Source organism: Fundulus heteroclitus, unplaced genomic scaffold (genome assembly GCF_011125445.2).
Source record: "Fundulus heteroclitus isolate FHET01 unplaced genomic scaffold, MU-UCD_Fhet_4.1 scaffold_120, whole genome shotgun sequence".
In the NCBI taxonomy this organism is placed as follows: Eukaryota; Metazoa; Chordata; class Actinopteri; order Cyprinodontiformes; family Fundulidae; genus Fundulus; species Fundulus heteroclitus.
Window position 1 is genome coordinate 646369 of NW_023396532.1, and position 25381 is coordinate 671749.

General features: G+C 41.5%; 2 protein-coding genes across 2 annotated transcripts; one reads left to right on the top strand and one right to left on the bottom strand.

Annotated features, from left to right (window-relative positions):
• The first annotated feature begins 7807 nt into the window (after positions 1-7807).
• Positions 7808-18482, top strand: LOC118558294 (heat shock 70 kDa protein 12B-like). Its single transcript, XM_036128806.1, has 5 exons — positions 7808-8019; positions 8093-8264; positions 17567-17728; positions 17928-18101; positions 18463-18482. Exons 1-5 carry the CDS (start codon positions 7840-7842, stop codon positions 18480-18482), a joined length of 708 nt encoding a protein of 235 aa, XP_035984699.1. The 5' UTR covers positions 7808-7839.
• A 1818-nt stretch (positions 18483-20300) lies between these two features.
• LOC118558295 (germinal-center associated nuclear protein-like) lies at positions 20301-22165 on the bottom strand (the record flags this gene model as incomplete). Its single annotated transcript, XM_036128807.1, has 3 exons — positions 20301-20709; positions 20800-20953; positions 21980-22165. Coding segments are annotated over 3 exons (508 nt in total), but the record flags the coding sequence as incomplete, so codon positions are not given.
• Between the last annotated feature and the right edge of the window lie 3216 nt (positions 22166-25381).

The window sequence follows — 25381 nt, forward strand, 5'->3', positions numbered from 1 at the left end:
CCCTTCACAGATTTCCTACTGTCATGAAAACAGGTTTTAACTCTCTGGGTCCCAATAAAAAAAAAATAAAATTAAATGAACACCTATTTCATTTCAGGATCTATTCTAACCGTTTCTGAGCTTTTAGTTTTTGTACAATGGCTTTATTTAATTTATCTTAACCATTTTTATTAAATTATTCATCCCCCTCAACAGATTTAGAATAAATTATTTTTAGAATTAAGCTTTTATTAGTAAGAACTTTATAAATGTTCTCCTACTTCTGCCATTTTCACACTCAGAATGAGGGATTGCTACAAAGTTAACAACTCAGTGCAATCAGCTGGATTTACTTAGACAGAAAACTTTGAATCAGTTGTTTTATTAAACTGAGTGAGTCTCACATGTTGACCCGTGTCCAAGTATTAAAGGAACCGCTGATGGTCCAGATCATGTCAGACTGGAACCATGTCAGAGCGCTACGACGCCTACATGGTTCACATGGAGTGGAGATAACATCACCAGGATAAATGTTTCCTAATCTGACACTTTTAATGCAGTTTGTGCTCAATTTTAATCCTGTGAATTTATTCTGGTGTTTTTCATTTTTATAACAAAATGTTTAAAGGGGCCATGACAACAAATTTAATTTCTCTGAGGTTTTCGGGGATTAATATAATCTGTTGTGCTCTGATGAGGCCGTGTGAAAGTCAGCAGTGAAAACCAAAGGAGCAAAACAGTTTATCTTTCTACATAATACCCGCCTCTCGCCCACTGAAATGGTGGAGATAGGCACCAGCATCCCTTGAGGGATAAGCGAGTAAGAAGATGGATTTCTACATAATTCATATTCTTCAGTCACACCATCCAGCAAACAGCCTTCCCCCTCCTCCCCCCAGGCATGGGCAAACTACGGCCCGCAGGCCTTATGCGGCCCCTCAAGATTTTTAATCTGGGCCACCGAACTTGTCTAGTTAAAAATGTTATCAAATTTCATTCATTTAGCATTTCTCCTGCAATGCCCACATATTGGGCAAGGCAAGGCAAATTTATTTATATAGCACAATTCAGTACAGAGACAATGAAAAGTGCTTTACATGATTAAAATATAGGAAAATAAAACAGAATAAAAGCAAGTAGGAATAAAATGTAGGAACAAAATAGAATATAAACTAAAAGCAAATATTAAAACCATTTGGAATACAAAAGTGAACTAATGATGTTTCAGTAAAACAGTTTAACTAGAACAGTCGAAGGCAATCCTAAAAAAAATGTTTTTAATCTTCATTTAAAAGAATTCAGGCTTTCAGCACTTTTACAGTTTCCTGGAATTTTGTTTCAGAAAAGGGGAACATTAAATGCTGCTTCTCCATGTTTGGTTCTGGTTCTGGTTCTGCAGAGCAGGCTGGAGCCAGAAGACCTGAGTGGTCTGGAGGGTTGATGCACTGATAACAAGTCTGTGATGTATTTAGGTGCTAAGCCATTCAGGGATTTATAGACTAACAGAAGTATTTTAAAGTCTATTCTCTGAGATACAGGGAGCCAGTGTAAGGACTTTAGAACTGGGGTGATGTGCTCTACTTTCTTAGTCTTAGTGAGGACGCGGGCAGCAGCGTTCTGGATCAGCTGCAGCTGTCTGATCTACTTTTTAGGCAGACCTGTGAAAACACCGTTGCAGTAATCAATTCTACTAAATATAAACACATGGATTAGTTTTTCCAGATCTGCTGAGACATTAGTCCTTTAATTCTAGAAATGTTCTTCAGGTGATAGAAAGCCGACCTTGTAATTGTCTTTAGATGCTTTTGGAGGTTCAGGTCTGAGTCCATCACTACAACCAGATTTATGGCCTGATCAGTGGTTCCTAGCTGAAGCAGCTGAAGCTGTGTGCTAACTTTTGATCTCTCCTCTATTGGTCCAAATATTATTACTTCAGTTTTGTTTTTATTCAATGGCGTACCGCGCACGTGACGTCACCGACTCAAGAGCAACGCCCCTTTTGCCGCTTAGGTAGGGCATACAGGTAGAGAACGCCCGTAGCAACCAGCTGTTACACGCGCAACAGAACCAGCGATATGACCAACTTTACAGCCGTTAAACTTTCCCAAGACGATGTCCCAGGCGCACGGTTTACTGGTCGAACTGTCGAAGAACACACCAACCTTCAGCTCAAACGATGGCTTGAGTGTCGAGGGTTTAAAAAGACCGGAAAACGGGCCTAGTTGATCGAACGGTAAGCTTTGTTTTGTTTTTTTCCTGCGCGGCGGTCATGGCGTCATCGGCCGTTTTTTTTGTTTGTAATCACCGTCCAGGGATCGGCATATGTTTAATGTTTGTCTTATTTGAAATGTTTTTGAGTAAGCTATCCTGGTAGCAGGGTATCATGTTAGCGCCTGCTACCATGATAGCCTATATGCTATCATGGTAGCAGGCGCTCCATTATTAACATGTTGGCCACCAAAATACTCTTACCTGTTCACTACTTGATGTCGCTGGAATTGGGTCAGGATGTTCTTCGGTTGGGCCCTTTCCTCCAACAAAATGCTTGCTACATATGTACTTGAATTTGGTAACTTTTTCCGGGTTGAACTGTTGTGTAGGCCGACCGCACCGGTGGACCCAGCGCACACATTTCTCCTTGGCAGTCTTGAAGAAAACATCCTTCATATGCGGCCGATCAGTGTACCTCGAGTCGCTGTTGCACGTTCCATAGCAACGATGTTTAAAAACCATAGTTTTAGATTTGGAAAAAGCAGTCGTTTACAGAGTAAAACCAAGGGTAACGCACGTCTCTTTTACAGCGAAACAGCGGCGGACTATGCAAGCTTGCCCTACTGCGTACCACGTGATGTGACGTCATCGTGACGTTACGTTTCTAAAAATAGCTCGCTCGCCGTACGCCACTGAAGAAAATTTTGGCATTGATTTCCACTAGGTGGCAGACTCGAACCACTTTGGCCTTTATTAACACTTCTTCACACCCTTTGCCCTTTGAACTCTTCTGTTAAAATGAGCGGAGCAAGAAAAGAAAAGTGGACAGTGAGTGCTGAGAGTTTAATGACCTGCTCATGTAGGTATAGAAGGAAATGAAGACGTAGATATATTACCTAAACAGGCCCTGAAATCAGATATTAACTTAAGTATTCCTTTAAGCAAAAGTAAAGGTAAATTTATAATTCAAAATAAAATCTGTAAGGTTTGGCAGGAACAATGGGTTAATCATGACACTGGTAGAGATTTATATAAAATTCAAAAGACTGTGGGGGGTAAAAGTTGTATGAATGGAAGGCAGAAAGAAGAGGTAGTCGTATCTTGACTTAGAATTGTTCATACTGGACTTAATAGTTCTCTTTTCAGAATAGGGAAACATGAAACAGGGACTTGTAATTATTGTAATCAGATGGAAACAGTGGAACATGTCGTATTAGAATGTAAAAAGTATTCAGAGGAACGTCAGCACTTAAAGTCGGTACTAAATAGAGAAAAAAAAGATTTTCTATGATAAATCTTTTAGGAAATAAATCAAATTCATTTACAAATCAATTAATTTAATTTTTGAAAAACACTGGGTTATTTAATCATATTTAAAGTGTGTATACACACACACACACACATATATATATATATATATATATATATATATATATATATAAAGTACTGTATGTATGGATGTAAATTTGCACATTCGATCATACCATTGAGGTTTGTATTATTAATTTCCCTCTGAGATCATTAAAGACCACACTCCAGTCTGGTGGGTGGCGGTAAAGGAACCTTAAGTTGGTTGCCATCCACCAATAAAAAGCAAAAAAAGAAGAAGAAGAGGAGAGATATTTTTCCTGAAGTCTGATCATTGCTGTGTGTTTGATATGCAGAGAAACGGTCACAGTTTTCAGAGACTACAGTTTCAGCTCTTTGCTACCAGCAGCTATGCTAGCAGACAGTCAGTAAGAAGGGAGGCGGCTGCTCAGAGGCTGGAGGCTGATTTACAAACTCAGCAAAACTTTTTTCATCGACAAACTACGATCCGAGACTGAAGCACCAAGGAAAGTTTTTAGCTGCCATTCAAACTAGCAAAGGGTAGCAAGACTTTCTCTGAAGGAGAGTTTTTAAAGAATGGCTGAGACAGCAGGTGTCTTGTGTCCTGAGAGCAAAGACAAGTTTGAAAAAATCATTTTATCACGCAGGGCAGAAACTCTTGGCGTGGAACTGATTGATGAAGATATAGCAGCGAGTTAAACAAAAAGGCCTTTAAGTTTATTTACTGGCCCTGGATGAAAGTAACGATATAAAGACACTGATCAGCTCCTGGTTTTTATCAGAGGATTAATGACAGTTTTTAGATAACAGAGTTTCTGACCATGGAGTCTCTGAAAGGACAAACAGGGAGAGAATTTATATCACCGGTTGTCTGCTGTCATGGAGAGAATGAAGCTGCTTCATCCATCAGGAATCTCTGTGTACCTGTGAGCAAATATTCCTGTTTAATCATGTTAATCCAGTTATAAAACTAATTAACTTCATACAGCAAAGGAACTTCAGCATCATCAGTTTATTACGTTTCTGGAGGAAACTGAAGTCGATCATCAGGACCTGATTTACCGCTCTGGTGTCGGCTGGTTTGGTCTGGACAAAATGTTCCTAAGAGTGTTGGAGCTGAGAGACGAGATCTGGATATTTTTGGAGTTAATGGGAGAAATATAATGAATTTCCTGAGCTGAGGGACAAGAACTGACTTTGTGACTTTGATTTGCTGAGGACATATTTTCACACATGAATGAGCTGAACTTAAAGATACAGGGGAATTGATCAAAGTTTATTTATATGGCAATTTTTAACAATCCATATGGTGCAAAAAGTGCTTTACAAGATAACATACAAACAAAAAGAGGATCAGACAAAATAGATAAAACATAAAAATGTATAGGCAAATAACAGGATAAAAAGATATAAAAACTAAAAAGTGCATAACAGCAGAATTCAAAACAATTTAAGAGGTATACAGAAAAATAAAACCACAAGATAAACAAAATTTATCCACAGCTGAAAAGCTAGGATGGTAAAGATAAGTTTGTGAACAACATATAAACACCTGAAATCCTTTAAATCCAAATTCACTTTATTCTCTGAACAAATTTCAAATAAATCTCATTTTCCCACGTTAGCCTTGCAAACAGAGGCTGCCTAAAACATGAAAAAATACATCAAATTACTGAGCGACCTACAGAGAATTCTGCCATCAGTTCTCTGGTTTTTAAAGAAAATGTCACTTCAGCTGGTGTCCTGTCCATCATCACCAGATCCTGAAGCAGCAGGAACTCAGAGATCTTCAGTCTGACTCCATTTAAAGTTCAACTCTCTGAAACTGAAGGACTTTTATGCTTCACTTAATGAAGCCACGTTTCCAAACCTGTGGAGGACGACACAGAAGATGCTGCTTGGCTCAGCCTACATGTGAGAGCAGACGTTCAGCATCATGAACTTCAACAAAGTCCATCACAGATCAAGTTAACAGACCAACATCTGAGCTCTATCCTGAGATTTACCACAACAAAACTAACTCCAGACTTTGATGCACTGGTAAAAAGGGAGACCAGCAGCACTGTTCCTGCTGAAAGTGAATGTGATTTCACTATGATGTGGAAAAAAAACACATTTGGAAAATAATTTGTACAATAAGCCTTGGATATTCATGCTTTACTGTCTGTTAAATGCAAAACCTTTATGCAATGGCTTTACATGTCATTTTTAGTAGTTTACACAAATACTTCATACATCTGCTCCTGGCCCCGCCCCTCTGTCAGATTTAAGAACCCACTGTGGCCCACGAGTCAAAAAGTTTGCCCACCCTGCCCTAAATGAGGAGGAGGAGGAGGAGGAAGAGGAGGAGGAGGAGGAGGTCAGCCTCCCTGTATTGAGTAGAACAGGCAGTGAAGTCAGCTTGGTAGAGATTTATATTATTACCACAACCAAACCTTTTACTGAGGAGGAACATTTGGCCTGAAAAACAACAAGCTGAGGTTATTTTTAATGAAATCTGCAGCAATGTGAACTACAGGAAATGGTTTATACAGTGATGTCATTAACATTAAATGTGTGAATTATAATTGAAATCATTAATATCTAACAATATTACAAAATCAGCAGTTAAACCTTAAACTGTTTCTACAGCAGGTTGTAAATCATGTAATATTTATTAAAATGTAAAATATTGAACAACAAACATCTGTATTCAGCTCAGAGACACTGAGGCACCAAACTTGATGAATTAATTTTAATCTTCACATCCATATAATAAATCTCTGATCAATTCATCACTAAAACTCAATCTTATCTATTTATTGAGAGACAGGCGACGGTCTGTGATCGTGACTAAATGAGGATTTTAAACAGCTTTGATCATCTGAGCTTCTGGACGAGGACTGATCCTGTTTAGCTGCTGCAGTTTTTACACTTTTGTTAACTTTCCTGAAATGTTTCCATTTGTCTACAGACACAAAAATATTAAAAACAACTTGTTGTTGATGTTTCATCTGTACTGACTGACCTCATGTTCATGAACATGAGAACTAAAACAAAGTAATTTTAATAACTCAGGGAGGATTTCTATTCATCAGTCTGATTTAAATTCAGTTCAGTTTAGAGAACAACTCCAAGAGCAAAGCTCAGGCATCAGTAACAACTTTGTGGAGGAATATAATTTCCTCATTGAAGCCTCCTGGTGAAGCTGAGCAGCTATTAAGGTCTGGCGGCTGATAAACTCTCCAGATCAGGTCAGAAATGACCAATCCTCCACGTTTCCTTCACATCTCTGCCATCTAACTGACTACAGCTCCTTTTCTGTTGCTCACCTGTCGATACTAATTTACCAGGTAATTTCACTTTTACTGGGGCCTTACTTTCACAGGTCAAAGGTCATGGTCTGGGAGGTCTTCCCAGGTTTCCAGGACTGTTAAAGGGATAAAGCAGATTAACTTTGTCCTTTGGTCACTGCTGGGAAATAAGGCAACAAATGTTTTCAAGAAGCAGAATAACTCAGAGATTTATGTCAGCATCATGTTCTGGTCAGAGGACTGAGGTCAACATCTCAGCTGCTGCTGGAAGTCCCAGCCTCTACATGACAACCAGGAGGAGGTCTGAATGTTTGCTCACTGCTTCTAGATTTTATTATTTTTCATCTTTCCTGTCTGGTTATTTCAGGCATGAAGAAGCTGGTTGCCTCCATTTGCTCCACAGAAGGAAACCTCTAGATTGAATCTTAGTTTTATAATTAATTGAATTAAATCAGGACTTTCTCTGGTATCTAAACAGACACATTAATGAACTAGGAACCAGTGTTTAAATGACCTTTAACCTTTTGCATTATTCTTGGTCACTGCATCTAAATTATGGAACGATCTTCTCTCCATATCAGAGGAGCTGAGACCTGGAAAATTTACAATCTCTGCTGAAGACCCACTTCTTTGCTGTTGTGTTTATTTTATCCTGTTTACAACATTGTGGAAAAGCAGAGACTTCCTTTATAAATGTGATAAATAGATAAATGTGACTTGAAATAAAACCATAAAGCCATCTACAACACATTAGTTTTGTATTTTAGATCAAAGATAAAAACAGAGAATCCAGCTCTGATCAGTTTTCTAAAACAGTAAAATCTGTTTGTTCGTCTTTAAATCTGTTATTCAGGTAGAAAAACCTGACGGAACAAAATAACAATTTCTGTTTGGACCGGCTTTAAGACTGCAGTAGTTTACCATCAGTAACCTGACAAACTGACCTGTTGATGGATACAAACTAACAAACTGAATCTATTCACAGGACGACTGGTGGGAGGGAATCACAGCAGCCAACAAAAAGAGAATGAGGCTCCTGCAGCTTTTCACAGAAGTTCTGAGGTTCCTGAAGGACGATGCTCTGAAAACCATCAAACACCATCCAGCAGGAGGAGAGATCTCAGCCTCTGACTTCACCTGGGTGCTGACTGTTCCTGACAGCTTGGAGGATATTACTAAACGGATCATGACAGAAGCTGCTGTTCTGGTAACATCATGATTTTAAGAGTCCAGCAGCTCTGAAATGTTCAGAAGAATCAGACTTTTTATTTCTCCTCCAGGCAGGTCTTGTAGGAGAAGACACTAAAGACAAACTGGTGTTTGCTCTGGAATCAGCAGCAGCTTTGGCCTGGTGTTTGAAGCCTCCACCTGATGGCTTCATCACACAGAACCACAGCAGAACCTCCCAGGATCAACCTCCAGAACCAGCAGGCGCTGGTACCAGCTGTAACGGTACTGTCTGGATCTATAAAGTCTGTCATACAAACATTCACCATAAAACAATCTTTGGTCTGAATTATTAATGATCTGTTTGATCCTGTTGATGCTGATAACTTCTGTTAATATTTAAGTTACATTTTTGTTCTAAATGTTTCAGAGTATCAGTCAATTTATAATCAAAGATAACCTGAATAAATACAAATAATCTATCAACGTATAGTTTAAATAATATAAAGATATCCAAACCAATCTGTGTGTAAAAAGTTAATTTCCTCCTAAATCTAATAATAATCTCGACTCAAAAACCTTTTTTAGTTTCTGGGAATAAATCTTTAAATCTCTGAGGAGGAATTTTGTTCCACTTTTGTTTGCAGAATATTTTTAATTCAGCTTCATTGGAGGATTTTCCAGCAGGAGTCGATGTCTGAGGTTATTTCACAGCATCTTAAACTGATTTCAGTCCAGACTTTGACTAGGCCACTCTTTTATTAAACCTCAGAGTCAGACTTGCTGCTTTGCTTCAGTTTCTCTTAAACCATCAAAGACTTTCCCAGAAATCTTGGGGATCAATCAGACTTTTTGTGGGACGGGTATTTGTGTTCTTTTGGACCAGCAGTGGTTCTGGCCTTAAACTCTCCTATGGAGGCCATTTTAGCTCAGTCATTAGTATTTATCTTTAATTAAAGTTGTTTATATGTGTTTAATGTCTTCAGCTCATATTTACTGATGTTCTGGTTCTGGCCACGGGGCGTTTGGGGTATAAATACGTGGGCTTAGGGAGGAACAGGATGCTGGTGGTGGTTCTGTGGTTTTCTACCAGTCTGTCAGTCAGTCAGGCGTCTGTCCAGCAGTCCTGCAGGAGTCCTAGCAGGAGAGGCAGCAGGAGGCCTGGGACATGGACCTTGATGTTTGTCTGCTGACTGGAAATCAAACCGACACACAGAGCTGCATTTGGATTTGGACTTCTGTACTGAGTCAACCAGAACCCCCATAATGCATCAGGAGATGATCTGAGTTACATTTGCCTTTAGGTTGGAGGCCGATCAGCTGGAAAGTTTGCCTCGCCCTCATTGTGTCTCACAGACGTAACGATTTCTCAGGCAAAGCAGGGAGAGACGAGGAGAACTGTGAACTGGACCGAGGCTTTATTAGGAACCACAGACCACTAAATAACTGCTGTCTCCATGTTCAGAGCAGCCATTGCTCTCCCGTAGTTTACTCGCTGGCTCCCCCTGGTGGTGATAATGAACATAACCACGTTGCATTCACAGCATCATGTTTTAGTAGATATAACAGAGATCTGAACACTACAGTTTCCTCCCTGTAGACTGAACATTAACTCTGTTTTAACATAAGTTCTTGAAGCTGTTCTCCAGTTCTTTAAGTCCAAACGTTGAGCAGCTCTAATATTTATCTTCAGATGCTCCACGCCTCTTGAACTCTGAACAGTTCCTGCATCAGTCCTGACTTTGCTGCCTTTCCTCAACAGCAACACTTCCTGTGTCCGTTACATCACTGAGTGGATCAGATGAGCAATCCCAGTTTAATGCAGCATTTGATGCAACACCTTCTGGAATCCCACACTTCCTTTCTGCCTCCAACGTTTCATTCACACGTCTCTTAACACATGTTCCATTTACCATCAGCATGTAAGTTACAGGAGCCAAAACATCAGGAACTGCTGCATCAAGCATTTCTCTCCCTGCTGTAGTTTCTCAGCAGGACTGACTGACCCACAGAGAAGCTCCTGAGTTTCCTTTGGTCCTTTGAGCTCTTTGGATGCTGTGCTGGTTGGGAAACCTGAGAGAGTTCTGGTTTAAGCAGAGAAAACCTGGTCATGGTGCCGTCACCACAGACAGGTGTGGAATGAACTTTCTATAGAAACTCAGCAGAGAGAGAAAGGATTTCAGTTCTGTGATAGTTGTAGGTCCAGCTGCTTCAGCTATGGCTTCATTTCTCTTTCATTGGGTGAATTCCCTCTGCATCAGTAACATGTCCAGCTATGAGACACTAGGCTGGAAGAACGCACATTTTCCTGCTTTAACCCTCAGGTTGAGCTTCTTTAACCTCTAACGCCTCTTCCAGGTTTCTCATGTGGCTTTTGGCGTCACGTCCTGTGATCAGTTTATCATCCAGATAACAGAGAACACCATTTAAACCCTGAAGAACCTGGTCCATCACTCTTGAAACATGGCAGGAGCTCTTGTAACTCCATCAGGAAGTCAGTTTACTGAACAACCTTCTGTGTGTTAATATCCATGTAGTGTTCAGCTCTACCTGCTGATCTGCCTGTCATAGATCCAACTTTGTGAAGTTCTCACCTCCAGCTGGTTGTAAATAGATCCTGTGGTTCTGGAATAGGATCCTGATCCACTTCCAGCAGAGGGTTGATTGACTCTTTATAATCCCCACAGATCCTGACTGATCCACTTCAGGAATGTTCAGTGTGGGTGTCGCCCGTTCACTGTGATCAACAGGAGTTATAACTCCATCTGCTTCCATCTGGATTAACTGAGTTTCAGCAGCTTCCTGAAGAGCATAAGGGACAGAACCGGGTTTATAAACTAGGTAATGGTCCCTGGTATCACTTGTAGTTCTGCTTTAAAACCAGTGACCTTGCCTAGAGCTCACATACCTCTGAGTATCTGTTCCATAACTCCTCTAAACTCTCAGTAGTTCCTCCGTTTACAGGAGACCAATCCAGCTTCAGCTGTTTTATCCAGTCCCTTCCAGGAAGGCTGGACCATTTCCTTCTACTAGCAGCAGGTTCAGTGTGAGATTAGTGCCTCTGCAGCTCAGTCACAGTAAGTTTACCTTTCAGCCTCAGTCACTGTTGGCTCTAAGGTTTTAGTTCACAGGTTCAGCTTTTTATATTTACTCTTGTACGGTCTCTCAGATTTCACAGAGACAGCAGCTCCTGCTTCCATCTTCAGCTGCTTCCCATTAACCCTTACATCCACATAACAAGGTTTATCAGTTTCTGCTCCACATTCAGGACAAATGTTTGCTTTTCCAGTTTTTGCAGTGAACAGTTCAACACTAAAGTTAATGTTTGGTTCTGATTCACAAAGTCTGGAGTTTTTCTTTGCAGAACTTCCCTTCTTTCATCTTGACACGTAGAGCTGTCAGCTTCTCTGGAGGACGGTGGATGTCCTGAACATGTTCATGTGTCCTTGTGTCCATCCCCTGTGATCCATCGTTGTCCTCTTTCTGGACTGGAACCACTTCTGATGAGGCTCTAGATGTCTGGTCCAGTCTGCTGGCTTGTCTTGTTGCCTCTCTGGTCGGGAACAACAAGCTTTTCCAACGTGTCCTTTCTTCTGACACCCTCTGCATTCTGCTTCCCTGAATCAACATTTATCTGCTGCGTCACTTTTCAGTAAATCTGTAACAAACCTTCCTGGTTGCTTCTCTCTTTGTAGTCTCTGATCTGGAAATGGAAGGTGCTCTGACAGATCTGTGACCATTGCTCTGCATTTTGCTTTGTTCCTTCATGGACCAATCCCTGATCATAGCTGACCTGGCAACCCAGATTGATAATGTGTAGCTCTCCACGTTCTGCACATTAATCTGGACCTGCTGGTTCTGATCCATCAGATCCATTCAGGGAAAGAAGTGACATTCAGCAGAAGGTCCTGAGCTGATTGGTCAAAGCGACACCTAGTGCCCGCCTACCAAAGGTTGGTTTTAGCCATGATTAGCACCAAAACTCATTTGATGTGCCGACATGTTTGTCCTGAAGCTAAATAAAATGTTAATGTTCCTTAAACCACCTTTGATCAGCAGCTGTCCAGCTAAAACAAAAGGCAGCAACTCAAAGTGCTGACATCCCACAAAGTGTGTGAGCCCAAATAAATGTTCAGTAAAGTCCAAACTCAGTACGCAGCTGCAGCCAGAAATAGAAATGATCATCAAACAGCTTTATTGACATTAAGCAGAAGCTAAATGACATCACTGCCATGTTGGTTCAGCAACATCAGAGCTCTGTGTTTCCTCCAGAAAACATCCTGTTGTTGATGGAGACCCTCTTCACTATAAATCATTAATCAGAGCCTCTGAGAACCTGGAGGATAAAAACATCAACTGGACTGTTTGCACTTTCTAGAACATTCCACCAGGGGGCAGCCTAGAGACCTTGTAGCTGCCAGCATTTACCATCAGAGCTGAGTTTTCTCAGAGCTAAAACTTTTCTTTCTGAAGATGTTGGAAACTAAAACAGAATTACACATGAATATATGGATAAAATTAACAATTGGCCAGTCATTAAAAATGAGGAAAAGTCACTACAAACAGTTTCCCTGTTTTTAAAGTGATGCTTAAATCTGACAGAACATAACGACACAGATGAAAGAACTGGATTTACCATCAAATATGAGGAACTTCATCCTAAAGCTGCCAAATAAAATGAGAAATGGAGAAATGTGGCCTGAGACCTGCAGGAGAAAACAGGTCAGAGAGTTATTCACTGATCTTGTTGCTTTTATTGATAAACAAGTTAAAGTTGCATCTGATCCATTTATTATTATCCTGGACCAAAAACAGACCAACTCTAAAAACACCAGCAGCTTTACAAAGCAGAAGAAAACAGGAAGCAGTTTTATTACAAATGTTACTGCAGTGAAGAATTAATGAATACCTGGAAATAAGAGAAAGTCCTACAAAACCCACAGCTGCTTCTACTGACTCCTAAATAATAATATAAGTGAAAAAGGTTTTAAGTTCACAAGAATCAACACAGAGATAAAGTGAACTTCATTAAGGTAAATTGATGTATTTTGGTTGTTTAAAACTGGGACACATGAGCAGAGACTGCAGAGGTCTTCAGGACGGTTCTGGACGTCACTGAGGACATCTCAGTGTCCACATTGACCAGGAAGCTGCAGGATGGTCCTCCAAACGTCCACAGCATCCTCTGAGTACTACCTCCACAATGACTCCAAGCTGTAGCCATATCAGGATGATGATGATGATGATCACTCAGTCCTTTCTATCATTGCTGTCCAGGTCAGGAGTCCAGAAACTAAGACAACTGTGCAGATTTCTGCATTTCTGGACCCGGGCAGCAGAAACACATTTTACACAGAAAGTTTGACCTGAAAACTGCTGTTGAAAGACAAAATAACAAAGATTCAGTTGTGAATAACGGGACATAAAGACATTATGAGAACAAACATCATCTCTGGTCTACAAGTAGCAGCACTTGATAAAAATGGTTTCATTGAACCTCCAGACGTTACGACACAATAAATAATTCCTGTTTCAAGGTGGAACGCTCCACAACTGGAGGATGGAGACAAGTGGCCGTACCTGCAGCTCCACAACATGGATGCTGATGGAGGTTTGCTGATTGGCAGAGAAGCTCCTAAAGTAAAGGAGCCGTGGAGCTGATGAAGAGTCAGGACGAAGGCCCAGATGCAATCTGGACCAGAGCTGGACGGGTCATCAATGGTCCACTTCAGAGTGAGAGGAACCAGACAGGCTGCCATGCTGCCACTGCTACCAGGATTTCTGCTGAACATCTGGAAACAATGTTGACTGAACAATACCATCATGACTTCAATGAAAAAACATCACCAGAGCAGATTGAAACGTCCAGAGAAGAAATCAAGTTTCTGAATATTATGAACAATCCAGAACAATAAACTGATGGACATTATTGGACTGACTTCCCCTTTAAAGCTGAAAACTGCATCTAACCAGTGAACCTCTGGACTGCAGAGCAACGTCTTCAAGGCTGGAAGAGAAAGTTTGAGAAGAAGAGCTTCAAGAAGGATTACATCTCATTAATGGAGGACCTGATCTGTGATGGATCTGCTGAAACTGTTCCTGATGATCCCTGAATGGACGGTGGAGGAAAAGTCTGGTATCTACCCCACCATGGTGTTTATCAGCCAGAAAAGACAAACTGGTTGTTTCTGATTGAGCTGCAACATTTAAAGGGATTTCTCTGAACCAGCAGCTGTTAAAGGACCGGACCATCTCAGCTGTGGGACTTCTTCTAGCTTTAGACAAGAGTCCATTGCAGTTCTGGTAGATGTTTCACCAGGTCCATGTTCCAGAGAAACAGAGAAACTTCCTTCACTTCCTCTGGTGGCCTAATGGCGACACTTCACTGATTCCCAAAGAATATCTGATAAAATCCATCTGTCTGGAGCCGTGTCCTCTCTGAGCTCTGCAGATTATGCAGGAAGAAAACCAGCAGGAGACAAATCCCAGCAGTTTCCAGCTGAAGTGGTTGACACGATCCAGCAGGATTTTTATCTGGATGATGGTTTAAAACCTCTGAGGAAGAGGAAGCAGTAACATTTATTCAGGATTTTAAATCTCTCTGCAGTAAAGGAGGATTCAGGCTCTCCAGGCGGCTCAGTAACAGCCGTGCAGCGCTGCAAACATCTCAGACAACAGAGCAAAGGAAACGTTGGAGATGGATGGAGATGAGCTTCCAGTGCAGCGGCTCTTGGACTGCAGTGATTCCCTCAAAGTGATGCATTCAGATCCAGAAGCTCACTTCCAGAGCGCTCCATAGAAGAAGGGGAATCCTGTCAGCAGTGAGCTCAGTGATCTCCTGGGATTTCTGCTCCCTTCATCATCGCTGCCAACCTGCTGCTACAAGAGCTCTGCAGGAGAAACCTGGGCTGATGATGCTGTTCTCCATCATTTCTCCAAACGATGGACCAGCTGGAGGATCTGGAGAGGAGATCAGAGGTTAAAGTGGATTGTTGCATGAAGCCTAAAGACTTTTGTCCTGTTCTAGCAGCTCCTCCACTTCTCTGATGCCAGCCAGGTGGGACAAGCTACAGTTTCCTGTTTAAATCACAAACTGAGCATCATGATGGCCTCACATTCCTCCTGGGAAAGACCAGAGTTGCTCCAAGCAGACGACCATCCCTGGTCTGGAGCTCACTGCAGATGTCCTCTCTGTTCTCATGGACCATCTGCTTCATGGAGAGTTACATCTGAACCCTGAGACCTCTGTTTTCTGGACTGACAGCACCTCCGTCCTGAAATACATCTGCAGCGAAGCAAAGAGGTTCATAGCTTTGCTGCTAGCAGAGCGTCCATCATCAGAGAAGCTGCACCAGCGGACCAGAGGAGATATGTGAGCTCTGAAGACCATCCAGCAAATGAGGCATCAGGAGAGATGAGAGCGGAGGACTTCTTGGAGCTCAGCAGATGGATTAATGGTCCTGAGTTCCTGTTTGAGTCTGAAGACAAACGGCCTCAGCTGGATGTGAGGTATGATCCACTTCCTGCTGATGGTTCTGGAATTAAAAGGATGTGACTGTCAATGCTGCTGCTGAGGAGATGAAAAGCCCTGCCAGATGTTTCATCTCCTACTTTTCATCCTGGTGAAGCTGAAAACATCTGCAGCTTGGTTTTTAAAGCTAAAAGAACTCCTTAGATCTCCGTCTCAGAGGAGAAAAGAGTTTTCTGCCAGGATGCATCAGTCAGGAGACGATGGAAACACCAAAGAGCAAAAGGTGTCACCAGAGATGCAGCAGTTTGAGACCTGCTGAAAAGGCAACATTTAACTCCTGGAGATCTGGATAAAGCATTTTATTATTCAGTTTGAACACCATCACAGGTTTGGAGCTGAAATCTTTTCACTCAGAGCCAACAAGAGCGTCTCTGAAGACAGTCGCCTCTACAGACTTGATCCAGAGGTTGACATGGAGTCCTCAGAGTGGACGGACGTCTCCAAGGAGCATCATCACCATCAGAGACTAAACATCCCGTCATCCTGGGGGAGGACATGATGAGGCAACATTAACTCAGCGTTACATTCACCGTCTGCTTGGTGACGCAGGAACAAACCACATGTTGTCCAGGCTGGTCAGAGATGCTGGATGATCAGAGAAACTCTGCTGCAGGAGAATCCTGTCTGATTGGGTCACCTGCAGAAGAACCAGAGGAAAGATTTTGGATCAAAAATGGCCGATCTGCTCCAGAAAGAGTAACGCCAGACAAAGCTGCATTTCCAGATGCTGGAGGAGATTATTTTGGCTCCATTGATGCTAAAAGATGCAGAAGTCTAGTCAGCAGGTATGGAGGATATTTACAGACCGACCAGCCGTGCTGCTCATTTAGAGGCTTTTACTCTTGATGCTGATTCCTGGATTAATGCGATCAGAAGATTCATCTGTAGATGTGGTTCAGTCTCCTCCATCAGGTCAGATTATGGCACCAATTTATGGAGCTAACAGAGAACTGAAAGGAAGTCTGGCTGCTTTGAATCGGGACAAAATCCACCAAACTTTGGTCCAGGATGGCATAAACTGGCATTTTAATCCACCTGCAGCCTGACATCAAGGTGGCATCTGGGAGCTCCTGATTGGCTCAGTCAGAAGTAAACTCACCTGAGTTTAAAACAGCAGGTTGTGGATGAAGAAGTATTGCTGACTGTTTCTGTGAGGCTGCAGCCATCTTTAATGACCCATTACTCAGGTCTCTGATGATCCAGAAGATCCAGAAGTCCTCACACCAGATCACCTCCTGATATTAAAGGTGAACCTGTTACGCCACCTGGACTGTTAGAAAAGCAAGACCTGAACCTGAGGAGAAGATGGAGACAAGTTCAGGGGCCACAGGTCACATTAGAGCATTTTATAGTCTGTAAATAATATAACATTTTGTTTGTACTATATTCTTTGTAAATGTTTCTTTTTTTTATTCATGTTTAGTATTATTTTTCGTATTTTGTATAATTTCTCAATAAAACTGTTACAGTGTACCAAGGTTAGCTGCTGCTGTAGCTCACATCTGCAGCTCTGCAGAGAGATTTCTATCTATCCATCGATTATCTATACCCACTTATCCATGCAGGGCCGTAGGTCTCATTCTTCTACATTTCAGCAAACATTTCAGTTTTGTTTCTTCATCAACTCCAATCTCTCCCTGAGTCTCATGACTTCAGAGAAATTAAATGTTTCTGGTTAAATGACATTTCTTAAATGGAGCCTCATCTCAGGCCTCAGGGCTTTATTATCAGACGTAGCATCACCTCCTCTAACACTGAATCATGACACCTTCAGCATATTTTCCTCCAATATCTGTCAAAGACGCGTCACTCAGACAGAAAAACTCTCCCTGTCCATTTTTACTGCATTAGTTCACCTTCTAAGGTTGGTCTGATGGAGCTGCTTTTACTCAGAGTCACTGATCTGGAAACTTCTCCAGAGTTTTCCAGCATCACAGACTCTGGTGACAGAGATGGTGAGAAATAAACCGACCTAAAAACCTCCAGCTGAGCCTGAAGCTGAAAACACTGAACATGTTTCATCCTGCAGCTCAGTGAGGTTTCTGTGTTTGAACAGATCCAGCAGGAGGTCCAGAACCAGGAGAAACCAAAGTTCTGCTGGAGACCCAGAACCAAGATCAGGTGGCAGTTCACTTTAAGAAGGAACCAGAAGGAACCAAAGTTCTGCTGGAGACCAGAAACCCAGACAGGAAACGGTACCTTGTTGTCGAGTGTGGAGGTAAATGTTAAACACGGTTATTTAAATGTTTATTGACAGACGAGCTTTAAAATCTTTGTTCACACTAAGAATCCAGATAAATGAGGATTGATGTAAACTTTTAGATTAAAGTTTGCTGGATGTGAGTTTGAATGTGAAATAACTTGTTTTCTGAGATTTCTCTTTTATTCTGTTTTATTCTCTTCCTCTTTGTCTAAAGATCGATATGTTAACATCACTGTTCATGAAGTCCTGGAAGGAGGAGCCTTGAAGAAGCTGGACAATGACACTGGATACGATCTGGGTGGACGATATGTGGACTGGAAATTCAAGGAGTTCCTCAGAGAAATTTTCTCTGATGGAGTCTGGAGAGAATATGAACAAATCTTCCCCAGTGAGGTTCTGAAAATTGTGTTTGAATTTTATCGTCTCAAACATCTAGATGAAGATGTTCAGATCAGCTGCCCAGATACCCTGAGAGAACGAGCTCAGAGAGAGAAAGACATTGAAACGTTCTTTGCTTCAGTGGAAGGAGCTTCCTGGGAGGATGGAGTCATCAAAATCTCCAGAGACAAACTGAGGTCTTTCTTTGATGACAGTCTGCAGAGAATCACTGAGAATCTCAGAGACGTATTAAATAAAAACTCCAACATTGGGTTTATTGTGTTAGTGGGGGGCCTTGCTGAGAGCCAGATGCTCCGTCAGCTCATCACTGATCAGTTTGGACATCAGTATAAAGTCCTGTGTCCTCTTAGACCCCAGGAAGCGGTCCTGAAAGGAGCCGTAGAGTTGGGGAGAAACCCAGAGTTGGTCCAGTTAGATTGAATTGTTTTTACTGAGAATCGTTTTCTGTTTTTGTTGCTGTGATTTATTTCCATGAACAGTTTTTAGGAAAGGAAATGTTGTTAAAATGTGTCAACATGTAGCTTTAATCCCTGATTTTTGGTTCTACAGAAGAAAATATTTATCTTTATGGAGGACATCGCTGATGGAAGAATGATGTACTGTGGTCTATAATTCAGAGCTGATTCTGTGGTAAATCAGTGGATTCTAGTATAAATACCTGATGATGAGAATAAATAACTTTATTAACAGACATGCTGGTCCAGTTATTAAAATATAAACCCAGTTCCACTGAAGTTGGACGTTGTTTAAAATGTAAACAGAAATAAAATATGATTTGAAAATCTTGTTCAGCTTATGTTGAATATGCTACAAAAACAAGATATTTAATGTTCAAACTGATAAACTATTGTTTTTTTAGCTAATATTTTTCCTCTGAGCCCTGCAACACGTTCCTAAAAGCTGAACAGGTTCTGTTTACCACGTTGTTGCTTCACTTTTCCTTTTAACAGACAATAAGCTTCTGGGAGCTGAGGACACTGATTGTTGAAGCTTTTAGGAGGAAATCTTTCCCATTCCTGCTTGATGGACAACTTCAGTGTCTCAACAGTCGGGGGTCTCTGTTGTTGTATTTTGTGCTTCATGATGAGCCACACATTGTCAACAGGAGACGGGTCTGGACTGCAGAACCGTCTAGAACCTGGACTCTTTCTCTACGAAGCCACGCTGTTGTAACAGGAGCAGACTGTGGATCAACGTTGTCTGGCTGAAATAAGCAGGACGTCCCTGAAGAAGACGTTGCTTGGATGGCAGCAGATGTTGCTCCAGAACCTGGATGTAGCGTTCAGCAGTAATGGAGCCTTCACAGATGTGCCAAAGCAGCAATTAAACAGTCGTGCATAAAGCTGCACGGTGGATGCATTGGTACTGTTGGAAGACCGTGAAGATGGGAGAATTAGAGGAAACGAGGTTTCAGGGATCAGATATTTCCTGGATGATGATGGTGATGAAGGTGATGATGATGACTGGCTAAGATGATGCATCCAGTCAATCTGGATTTTATCCATTTTATCAACTTCTACAGATGTTCAGTTCTGCTGAATCCAGTCCAGATCTACCAGAATCTGTCCCTGTTTGATGAGCTGATAAAAGATTTAAATGGTCTTTTATAAAAGCAAATATCTTAGGAATAAAACAATTATAACAGTTTTTCTTTCAAAAACTAATCTAGTTTCCATCACACCATGAAAACATTTTTATTCTCGAGTAAAAATATTTTTTTCAGTACAACTATGTTGTTCTTCAAACCACAAAAGTGGAAAAGTTCTATTCAGTTTTTTATTTATTCTTATTCAGACTGATAATCTTGCTTTTAGACTCATTGACCAGTTTGGTTCTTTATTCTGAGGTTGGAGGAACTTCTGCTGCACGAGTTCCTTCAGTTTTCTCTAATCAGGAGAAGAAGCCACTGTTTGAAGGAACTTAAGTCTCTGATGGAGTTTTCTAACTTACAGTTTCCACTGAAAGCTCATTAGAGAAGAAGTTTTAAAGATATAATCAGGGAGACAGGAGACAAAGAAAGTAAAATCCTGACATTCCTTCAGTCATTGATGGTGTGTAGCTCAAGAACTGGACCCTCCAGAACCACACTGATGATCTCTGCTTCTGTTCCTGTGACAGCAGTTTAACCTCCTTAGATAAAACGAGTCACATGACCTCTTTATGGATCCAATAAACAGACAAACTGAAGTTTAACATGAAAATCTCTCTTTAATATCTGAGCCCAATGGAAAATAAAAGGACTTCAACACATTAATTTAACATCTGAGTCCAATAAAAGAAACAAACCCGACTGTAACGACTCTAAAAAGGAACAAACCCAAACAAAACATTTAAGCCCATATTCCTAAAAATGCTGATTTTATTTCAGCTGATGATAAAAACTAAAGCCATGATGGAGCCCAGAAGCAAGCGGTCCATCTAGAACCTCTTCAGTCGTCCACGATGCTCAGCAGCCCGCTCAGCTTCAGCCTGCAGGCCAGCTCCTCCTCTCTGCTCGCCAGGATCTGACGCTCCAGGTCCTGCATCCTCCGAGCCAGCGGTACCGGAGGCGCTTTGGACCAGGAAGGCCCGTCCACACGCTGATCCAGCTCAGGCCTCTGGGAGGACAAGAAGACCAGAACTAACAGAATAAGCCCAGAAGAAGAAGAAATGAAGGTAAGAAAGGAGTGGTGAGGAGGAGAGGAGACCTGCGTGGCTGCAGCAGCGTCTTGGGTCCGGCCTGAAGGAGCAACCTTCATGGTGGTTGGTGAGGACAGCAGGGTGGAGGACGGCATGAAGAGCGGAGTGGACAGATGGTCCAACGGGTCGCCGTCCAGCCAGCGCCTCAGCTGCTCCAAGCTCCTGCACAGACGGAACGTTAACGTGGTACCAGAACCTTGGAGAACCGTTCTGGAAACTTTATCCCAGCTGCAGGACAGAAACTCAAACCTCTAAACGGGTTTTTATCTCAGATTCCTGCCTGTCCCCTTCACCTGATCCAGATGCAGCTCTGAGAAGTCAGAACCATCTTGGTTCTGATTTAGGATACAAGTCCACTTCTTTGAGAATCTGATCAAATAAAAGCCCCAGGAGGAGGTTTATGAGACCCAACGGACCTCTGTACTGAACAGCTTCATGCAGAGATCGCTCCGACCTCTGTCTGCCACAGAGAAGATCCAAACTCTTCAAACCCAACAGAACCTGGAAGGTTCTGCTGTTCAGATAATCTTCATTTTCTCTCTGAGGATTTGTTTAAAGACAGAAAACGGTGGAAAGCTCGACTTCCAGCTGCAGGAGAAACCAGAGCGTCTTCAGATCCATCAGACCCACAGGTCATCTGGTGGTTCTGATCCGGCTCAGACCCACAGGTCATCTTGTGGGGGTGCTGTGGGAGTCCGGGGCGTTTCTACAGGTTATATTTGTACGATGACTGTAAAACGAAGGTCTTTCTGTGAACTCCTGACTGAGATCTTTCATCTCTGGAGGATTTTCTCCTCATTTCCATTAAAACAGAAAAACATCAGAAGTGAAACCTGCAGAAAGATCTGAGGTCCATTTGCAGACGAACCGACACTCACTGCAAAAAGGAACTAAAAGTCAGTAAAATGTTCATGAAATGAGTTTATTTGTCCTTGATTTCAGCAGCTAAATAAGATGATCTGCCAATGGAATGAGTATTTTGACCTTTAAAATAAGATAATTAGATAAACTGCACCTGAAATAAGACGATAGAGATGAGATGTTCCTCTTTTAAGAGCAAAAATCTTATTCCACTGGCAGATCATTTAAACTTGCTGCTCAAATCAAGGACAAATTCCCTCATTTCCAGAAAACTTTCCTTTTAGTTGCCTTTCTGCAGTGCAGTCAGCAGATTTTACTGATCTCTACCTCTTGCTCTCAGCCTGTTCTTCCTCCAAGCTCTGCAGGACCTTGTGGGCCAGCAGCTCCTCTGCTGAGGGGCTGTGAGTGACGTCCAGACGGGGCCCCGGGGCCCCGGGGGCCTCCACCGAGCTCTGGAACAACCTCTGTCTGGGAGACGGAGCAGGAGGCGGCGCGCAGGGAGCGTGAGTCGCTCTGAGGGGAAACAGGGAGGAAAATAAAGAGTCTGGGTTCTTTAATCAATTCAATATTTACACTTTAAATGCAGAAGAAGAGAATAATTAAAGTCTGGAGGAAAGTCATTTCTCTGTTTCATCATCAGCAAGGGGTATAAACTTTATGAAGCACTCGAGAACCCAGAACATTTATTTTATTGTTCCTACCTGATCAACTACAAACTAAACTTGTAATATTTTCATAAAAAAAATAAAGCAGTCAGATTTCTGCAGGAAAGAGATGCAGAAATCATCCAAACTTGAAACAAGATTTTAATTATTCTTTCGGGCCTGATAGAAAACGGACAGAAATAAATATGTGATGAAGTGATGAAAATAAGTATTTGAACACCCTGCGACTTTGCAAGTTCTCCATCTTAGAAATCATGGAGCGGTCTGAATCATTTTAGGTGCATTTCCACTGTGAGAGACATAATCTAAAAAATAAAAATCTGGAAATCACAATGTATGATTTTGTTTGAGGTCGTTAGCTGCATAAAGGTACCCGTCCACCCCACACAATCAGTAACACTGGAAATCACAATGTATGCTAAGACTAAATAACTCTTTGAGGAAAAGGGAAGAGTAAAAAAAAAAAAAAAAAAAATTCTAAAAAGCTCAGAGCTGAAATAATATTTATTAATAACCTCTTTTATGGATAGTCCACCTGCTGGGTGATTATTAAATGCACACTGTAGTTGTAGTAGTTGCACAGGTGATCTGCTAATTCCATTCTCTGAGAAAGAGCCTCAGCCCCAGAATGCTCTCCAGTGGTGCTCCCTAAGGGACGGGTTAAATGCAGAGGACACATTTCATTGCAATAACAAATAACGACAATTATTAGCATTTTGGGGAGTGGTGGCCTTGTGGTTAGGGAAGAGTGCTTTTGTCCTGGGAAGGCTGCAAATTCTCAGGTTCAAATCCCGCAGTCAGGACCCTGAGGAAGTGTCAGCTCACTGCTCAGGAATAGGTTAAATGCATCAGACAGATTTCAATGTAATGTCCAAAAATAGCAATTACAAATAAAGATCCATCCATCCATCCATTTTCTTACTTGCTTTTTCCCTCTTGGGGTCGCGGGGTTGCTGGTGCCTATCTCCAGCGTTCACTGGGCGAGAGGCAGGGTACACCCTGGACAGGTCGCCAGTCTGTCGCAGGGCAACACAGAGACAAACAACCATTCACACACACACTCACACCTAAGGAGAATTTAGAGAAACCAATTAACCTAACAGTAATGTTTCTGGACTGTGGGAGGAAATAAAGATGATGATGATTATTATTTTTGAGGACCGAATCACACTCACTAACTCGCACACATTTATACACCGAGACAACGGACGGACACAGCTCAGTAGGCAACTGGGGGTTAAGTGCCTTGCCCAGTGGCACATCGACATGTGGCAAGAAGAAGTTGGAATCAAACCCACAACCTTCTGACTGCCAGATGACTACTCAACCCATCAAGCCACATAATAATAATTATATGATTATTGTAATATAAAAATTACAATAAAAATGGTTTATTCTACATAAAGCTAAGGTAAACTCTGACTCTTCTATTTAAAAGCTCAGTACTGGTAGCCCTCCGTCTCACACAACACCAATGAAGTAGCTCTCAGTTTCAAAAAGGGTGGTCACACCTGATCTATACAAACCTGTCCAGGGTTTACCCCGCCTCTCAACCAATGGCTGCTGGAGTTAGGCATCAGAGACATGCAAACTCCATGCAGAAAGACCCCAGGCCAGTTTTGAATAGGACTTTTTTGCTTTAGTTTACGTTTATTGTATTGTTTTAATCGTTGTTAATAACATTTTTACATGTATTTACTCACAAGCAGCTGAAACTAAAGTAATGATCTTTTATATAAGTCTGTGGTGATACATAAAAAAGGTAAAGATTGAAATGTAAAGAGTTGTTTTTTTTTTTTTAAAGCAGAAGGATATAACTTCCTGTGATGTGTGATGACCATGTGGGCAGCAATGACTCCAATCATGAAATGATAGCCACTGATGACCCAGAATGCTGATGTTGTTGGTTGATCTTTACATAGACATGGAGAAGTAGACACTGCATGTCCAAGTCTCATTGCTGTAGTTCGAAGAACCTATTTGGGGAAACAAATGTAAAAACGTCTCCAGTGTAATACGGTTCTGCTCCAAGGATTTAGGTCCAGCTGTGTTTCCACAAAGCCTGTAGACACTCTAGTTTCCCATTTTTTAATTTGTTGTGAGGTTAATTTAATTGAGGAAAAACTCCCCTTTGGGAAGAAACCTCTGGCAGAACCAAGCTCAACATGGCGGTCTTCTGCCGGACCGACTGAGATGTGACAGGGAATTCCGTAAGAGTCCGGGAGGAATTACACTCTGATGGGAACGAGGTTGAAAGAGCACCATAGGAAAGCCAGATGGAGCTTGGCTACGATGGTAGAGAAGGGGGTGGAGGTGGGTTGAATCAGGGTCATCTGAGTCCAAATCAGACATTGCGCAACCACTGCTTGTGCTTTGCCGAGTAGAAGCTGAGTCATGGATTTAAAGTTCTTTTAAGATGAACTCAGGATGAACTTCTTCAATTGAACTTCCGCCTAGGCTTCATTTTGACTGAATAAATAAGTGCTTTATAAATAAAGGCATTTTAATTATTAAAGGTATTAATATATAAGATTTTATTATAAGTTTACCAAATTGTTCTTTATTTTTCTCCGTCAGTAAAGTGATTACTGGGTACATTTAAATGCTCAGCAATAATTTGAAATTTAAAAACATTGCTTTCAGTTGTGAAAATAAATATAACTTCGTTTACCTTGTTTGTGAATAATGTAATTCTCAGAAAAGCATGAATAAAATAAATAAAACCTGGACCTCTGGATACTGCAACAAATAATAGTCCAAAACCTAGATGTGTTCACAATCCACTAAAAAAAGAAACTTTTTCAGACTAAGCATTTTCTCTTTCACATCCACTTGTAAAACCACGTCTTCAGCAGTTTTTCCACTAAAAACGGCTGAAACCTTTAATTTGAAGTCAAATTATACCACATCTCTTTTTTTTTCCTCAAGTGAAAGTGAAAGTTGGGCTTTTATACTTTTTAATGCATCTAACCCGAAAGAGGGGACTTTTTTATTTTGTGACCTTGGTTGATAGGAGCTGGATTTTGAGTGAACTTTTTGTTGTTTTCTGCAAAAATAATAATTC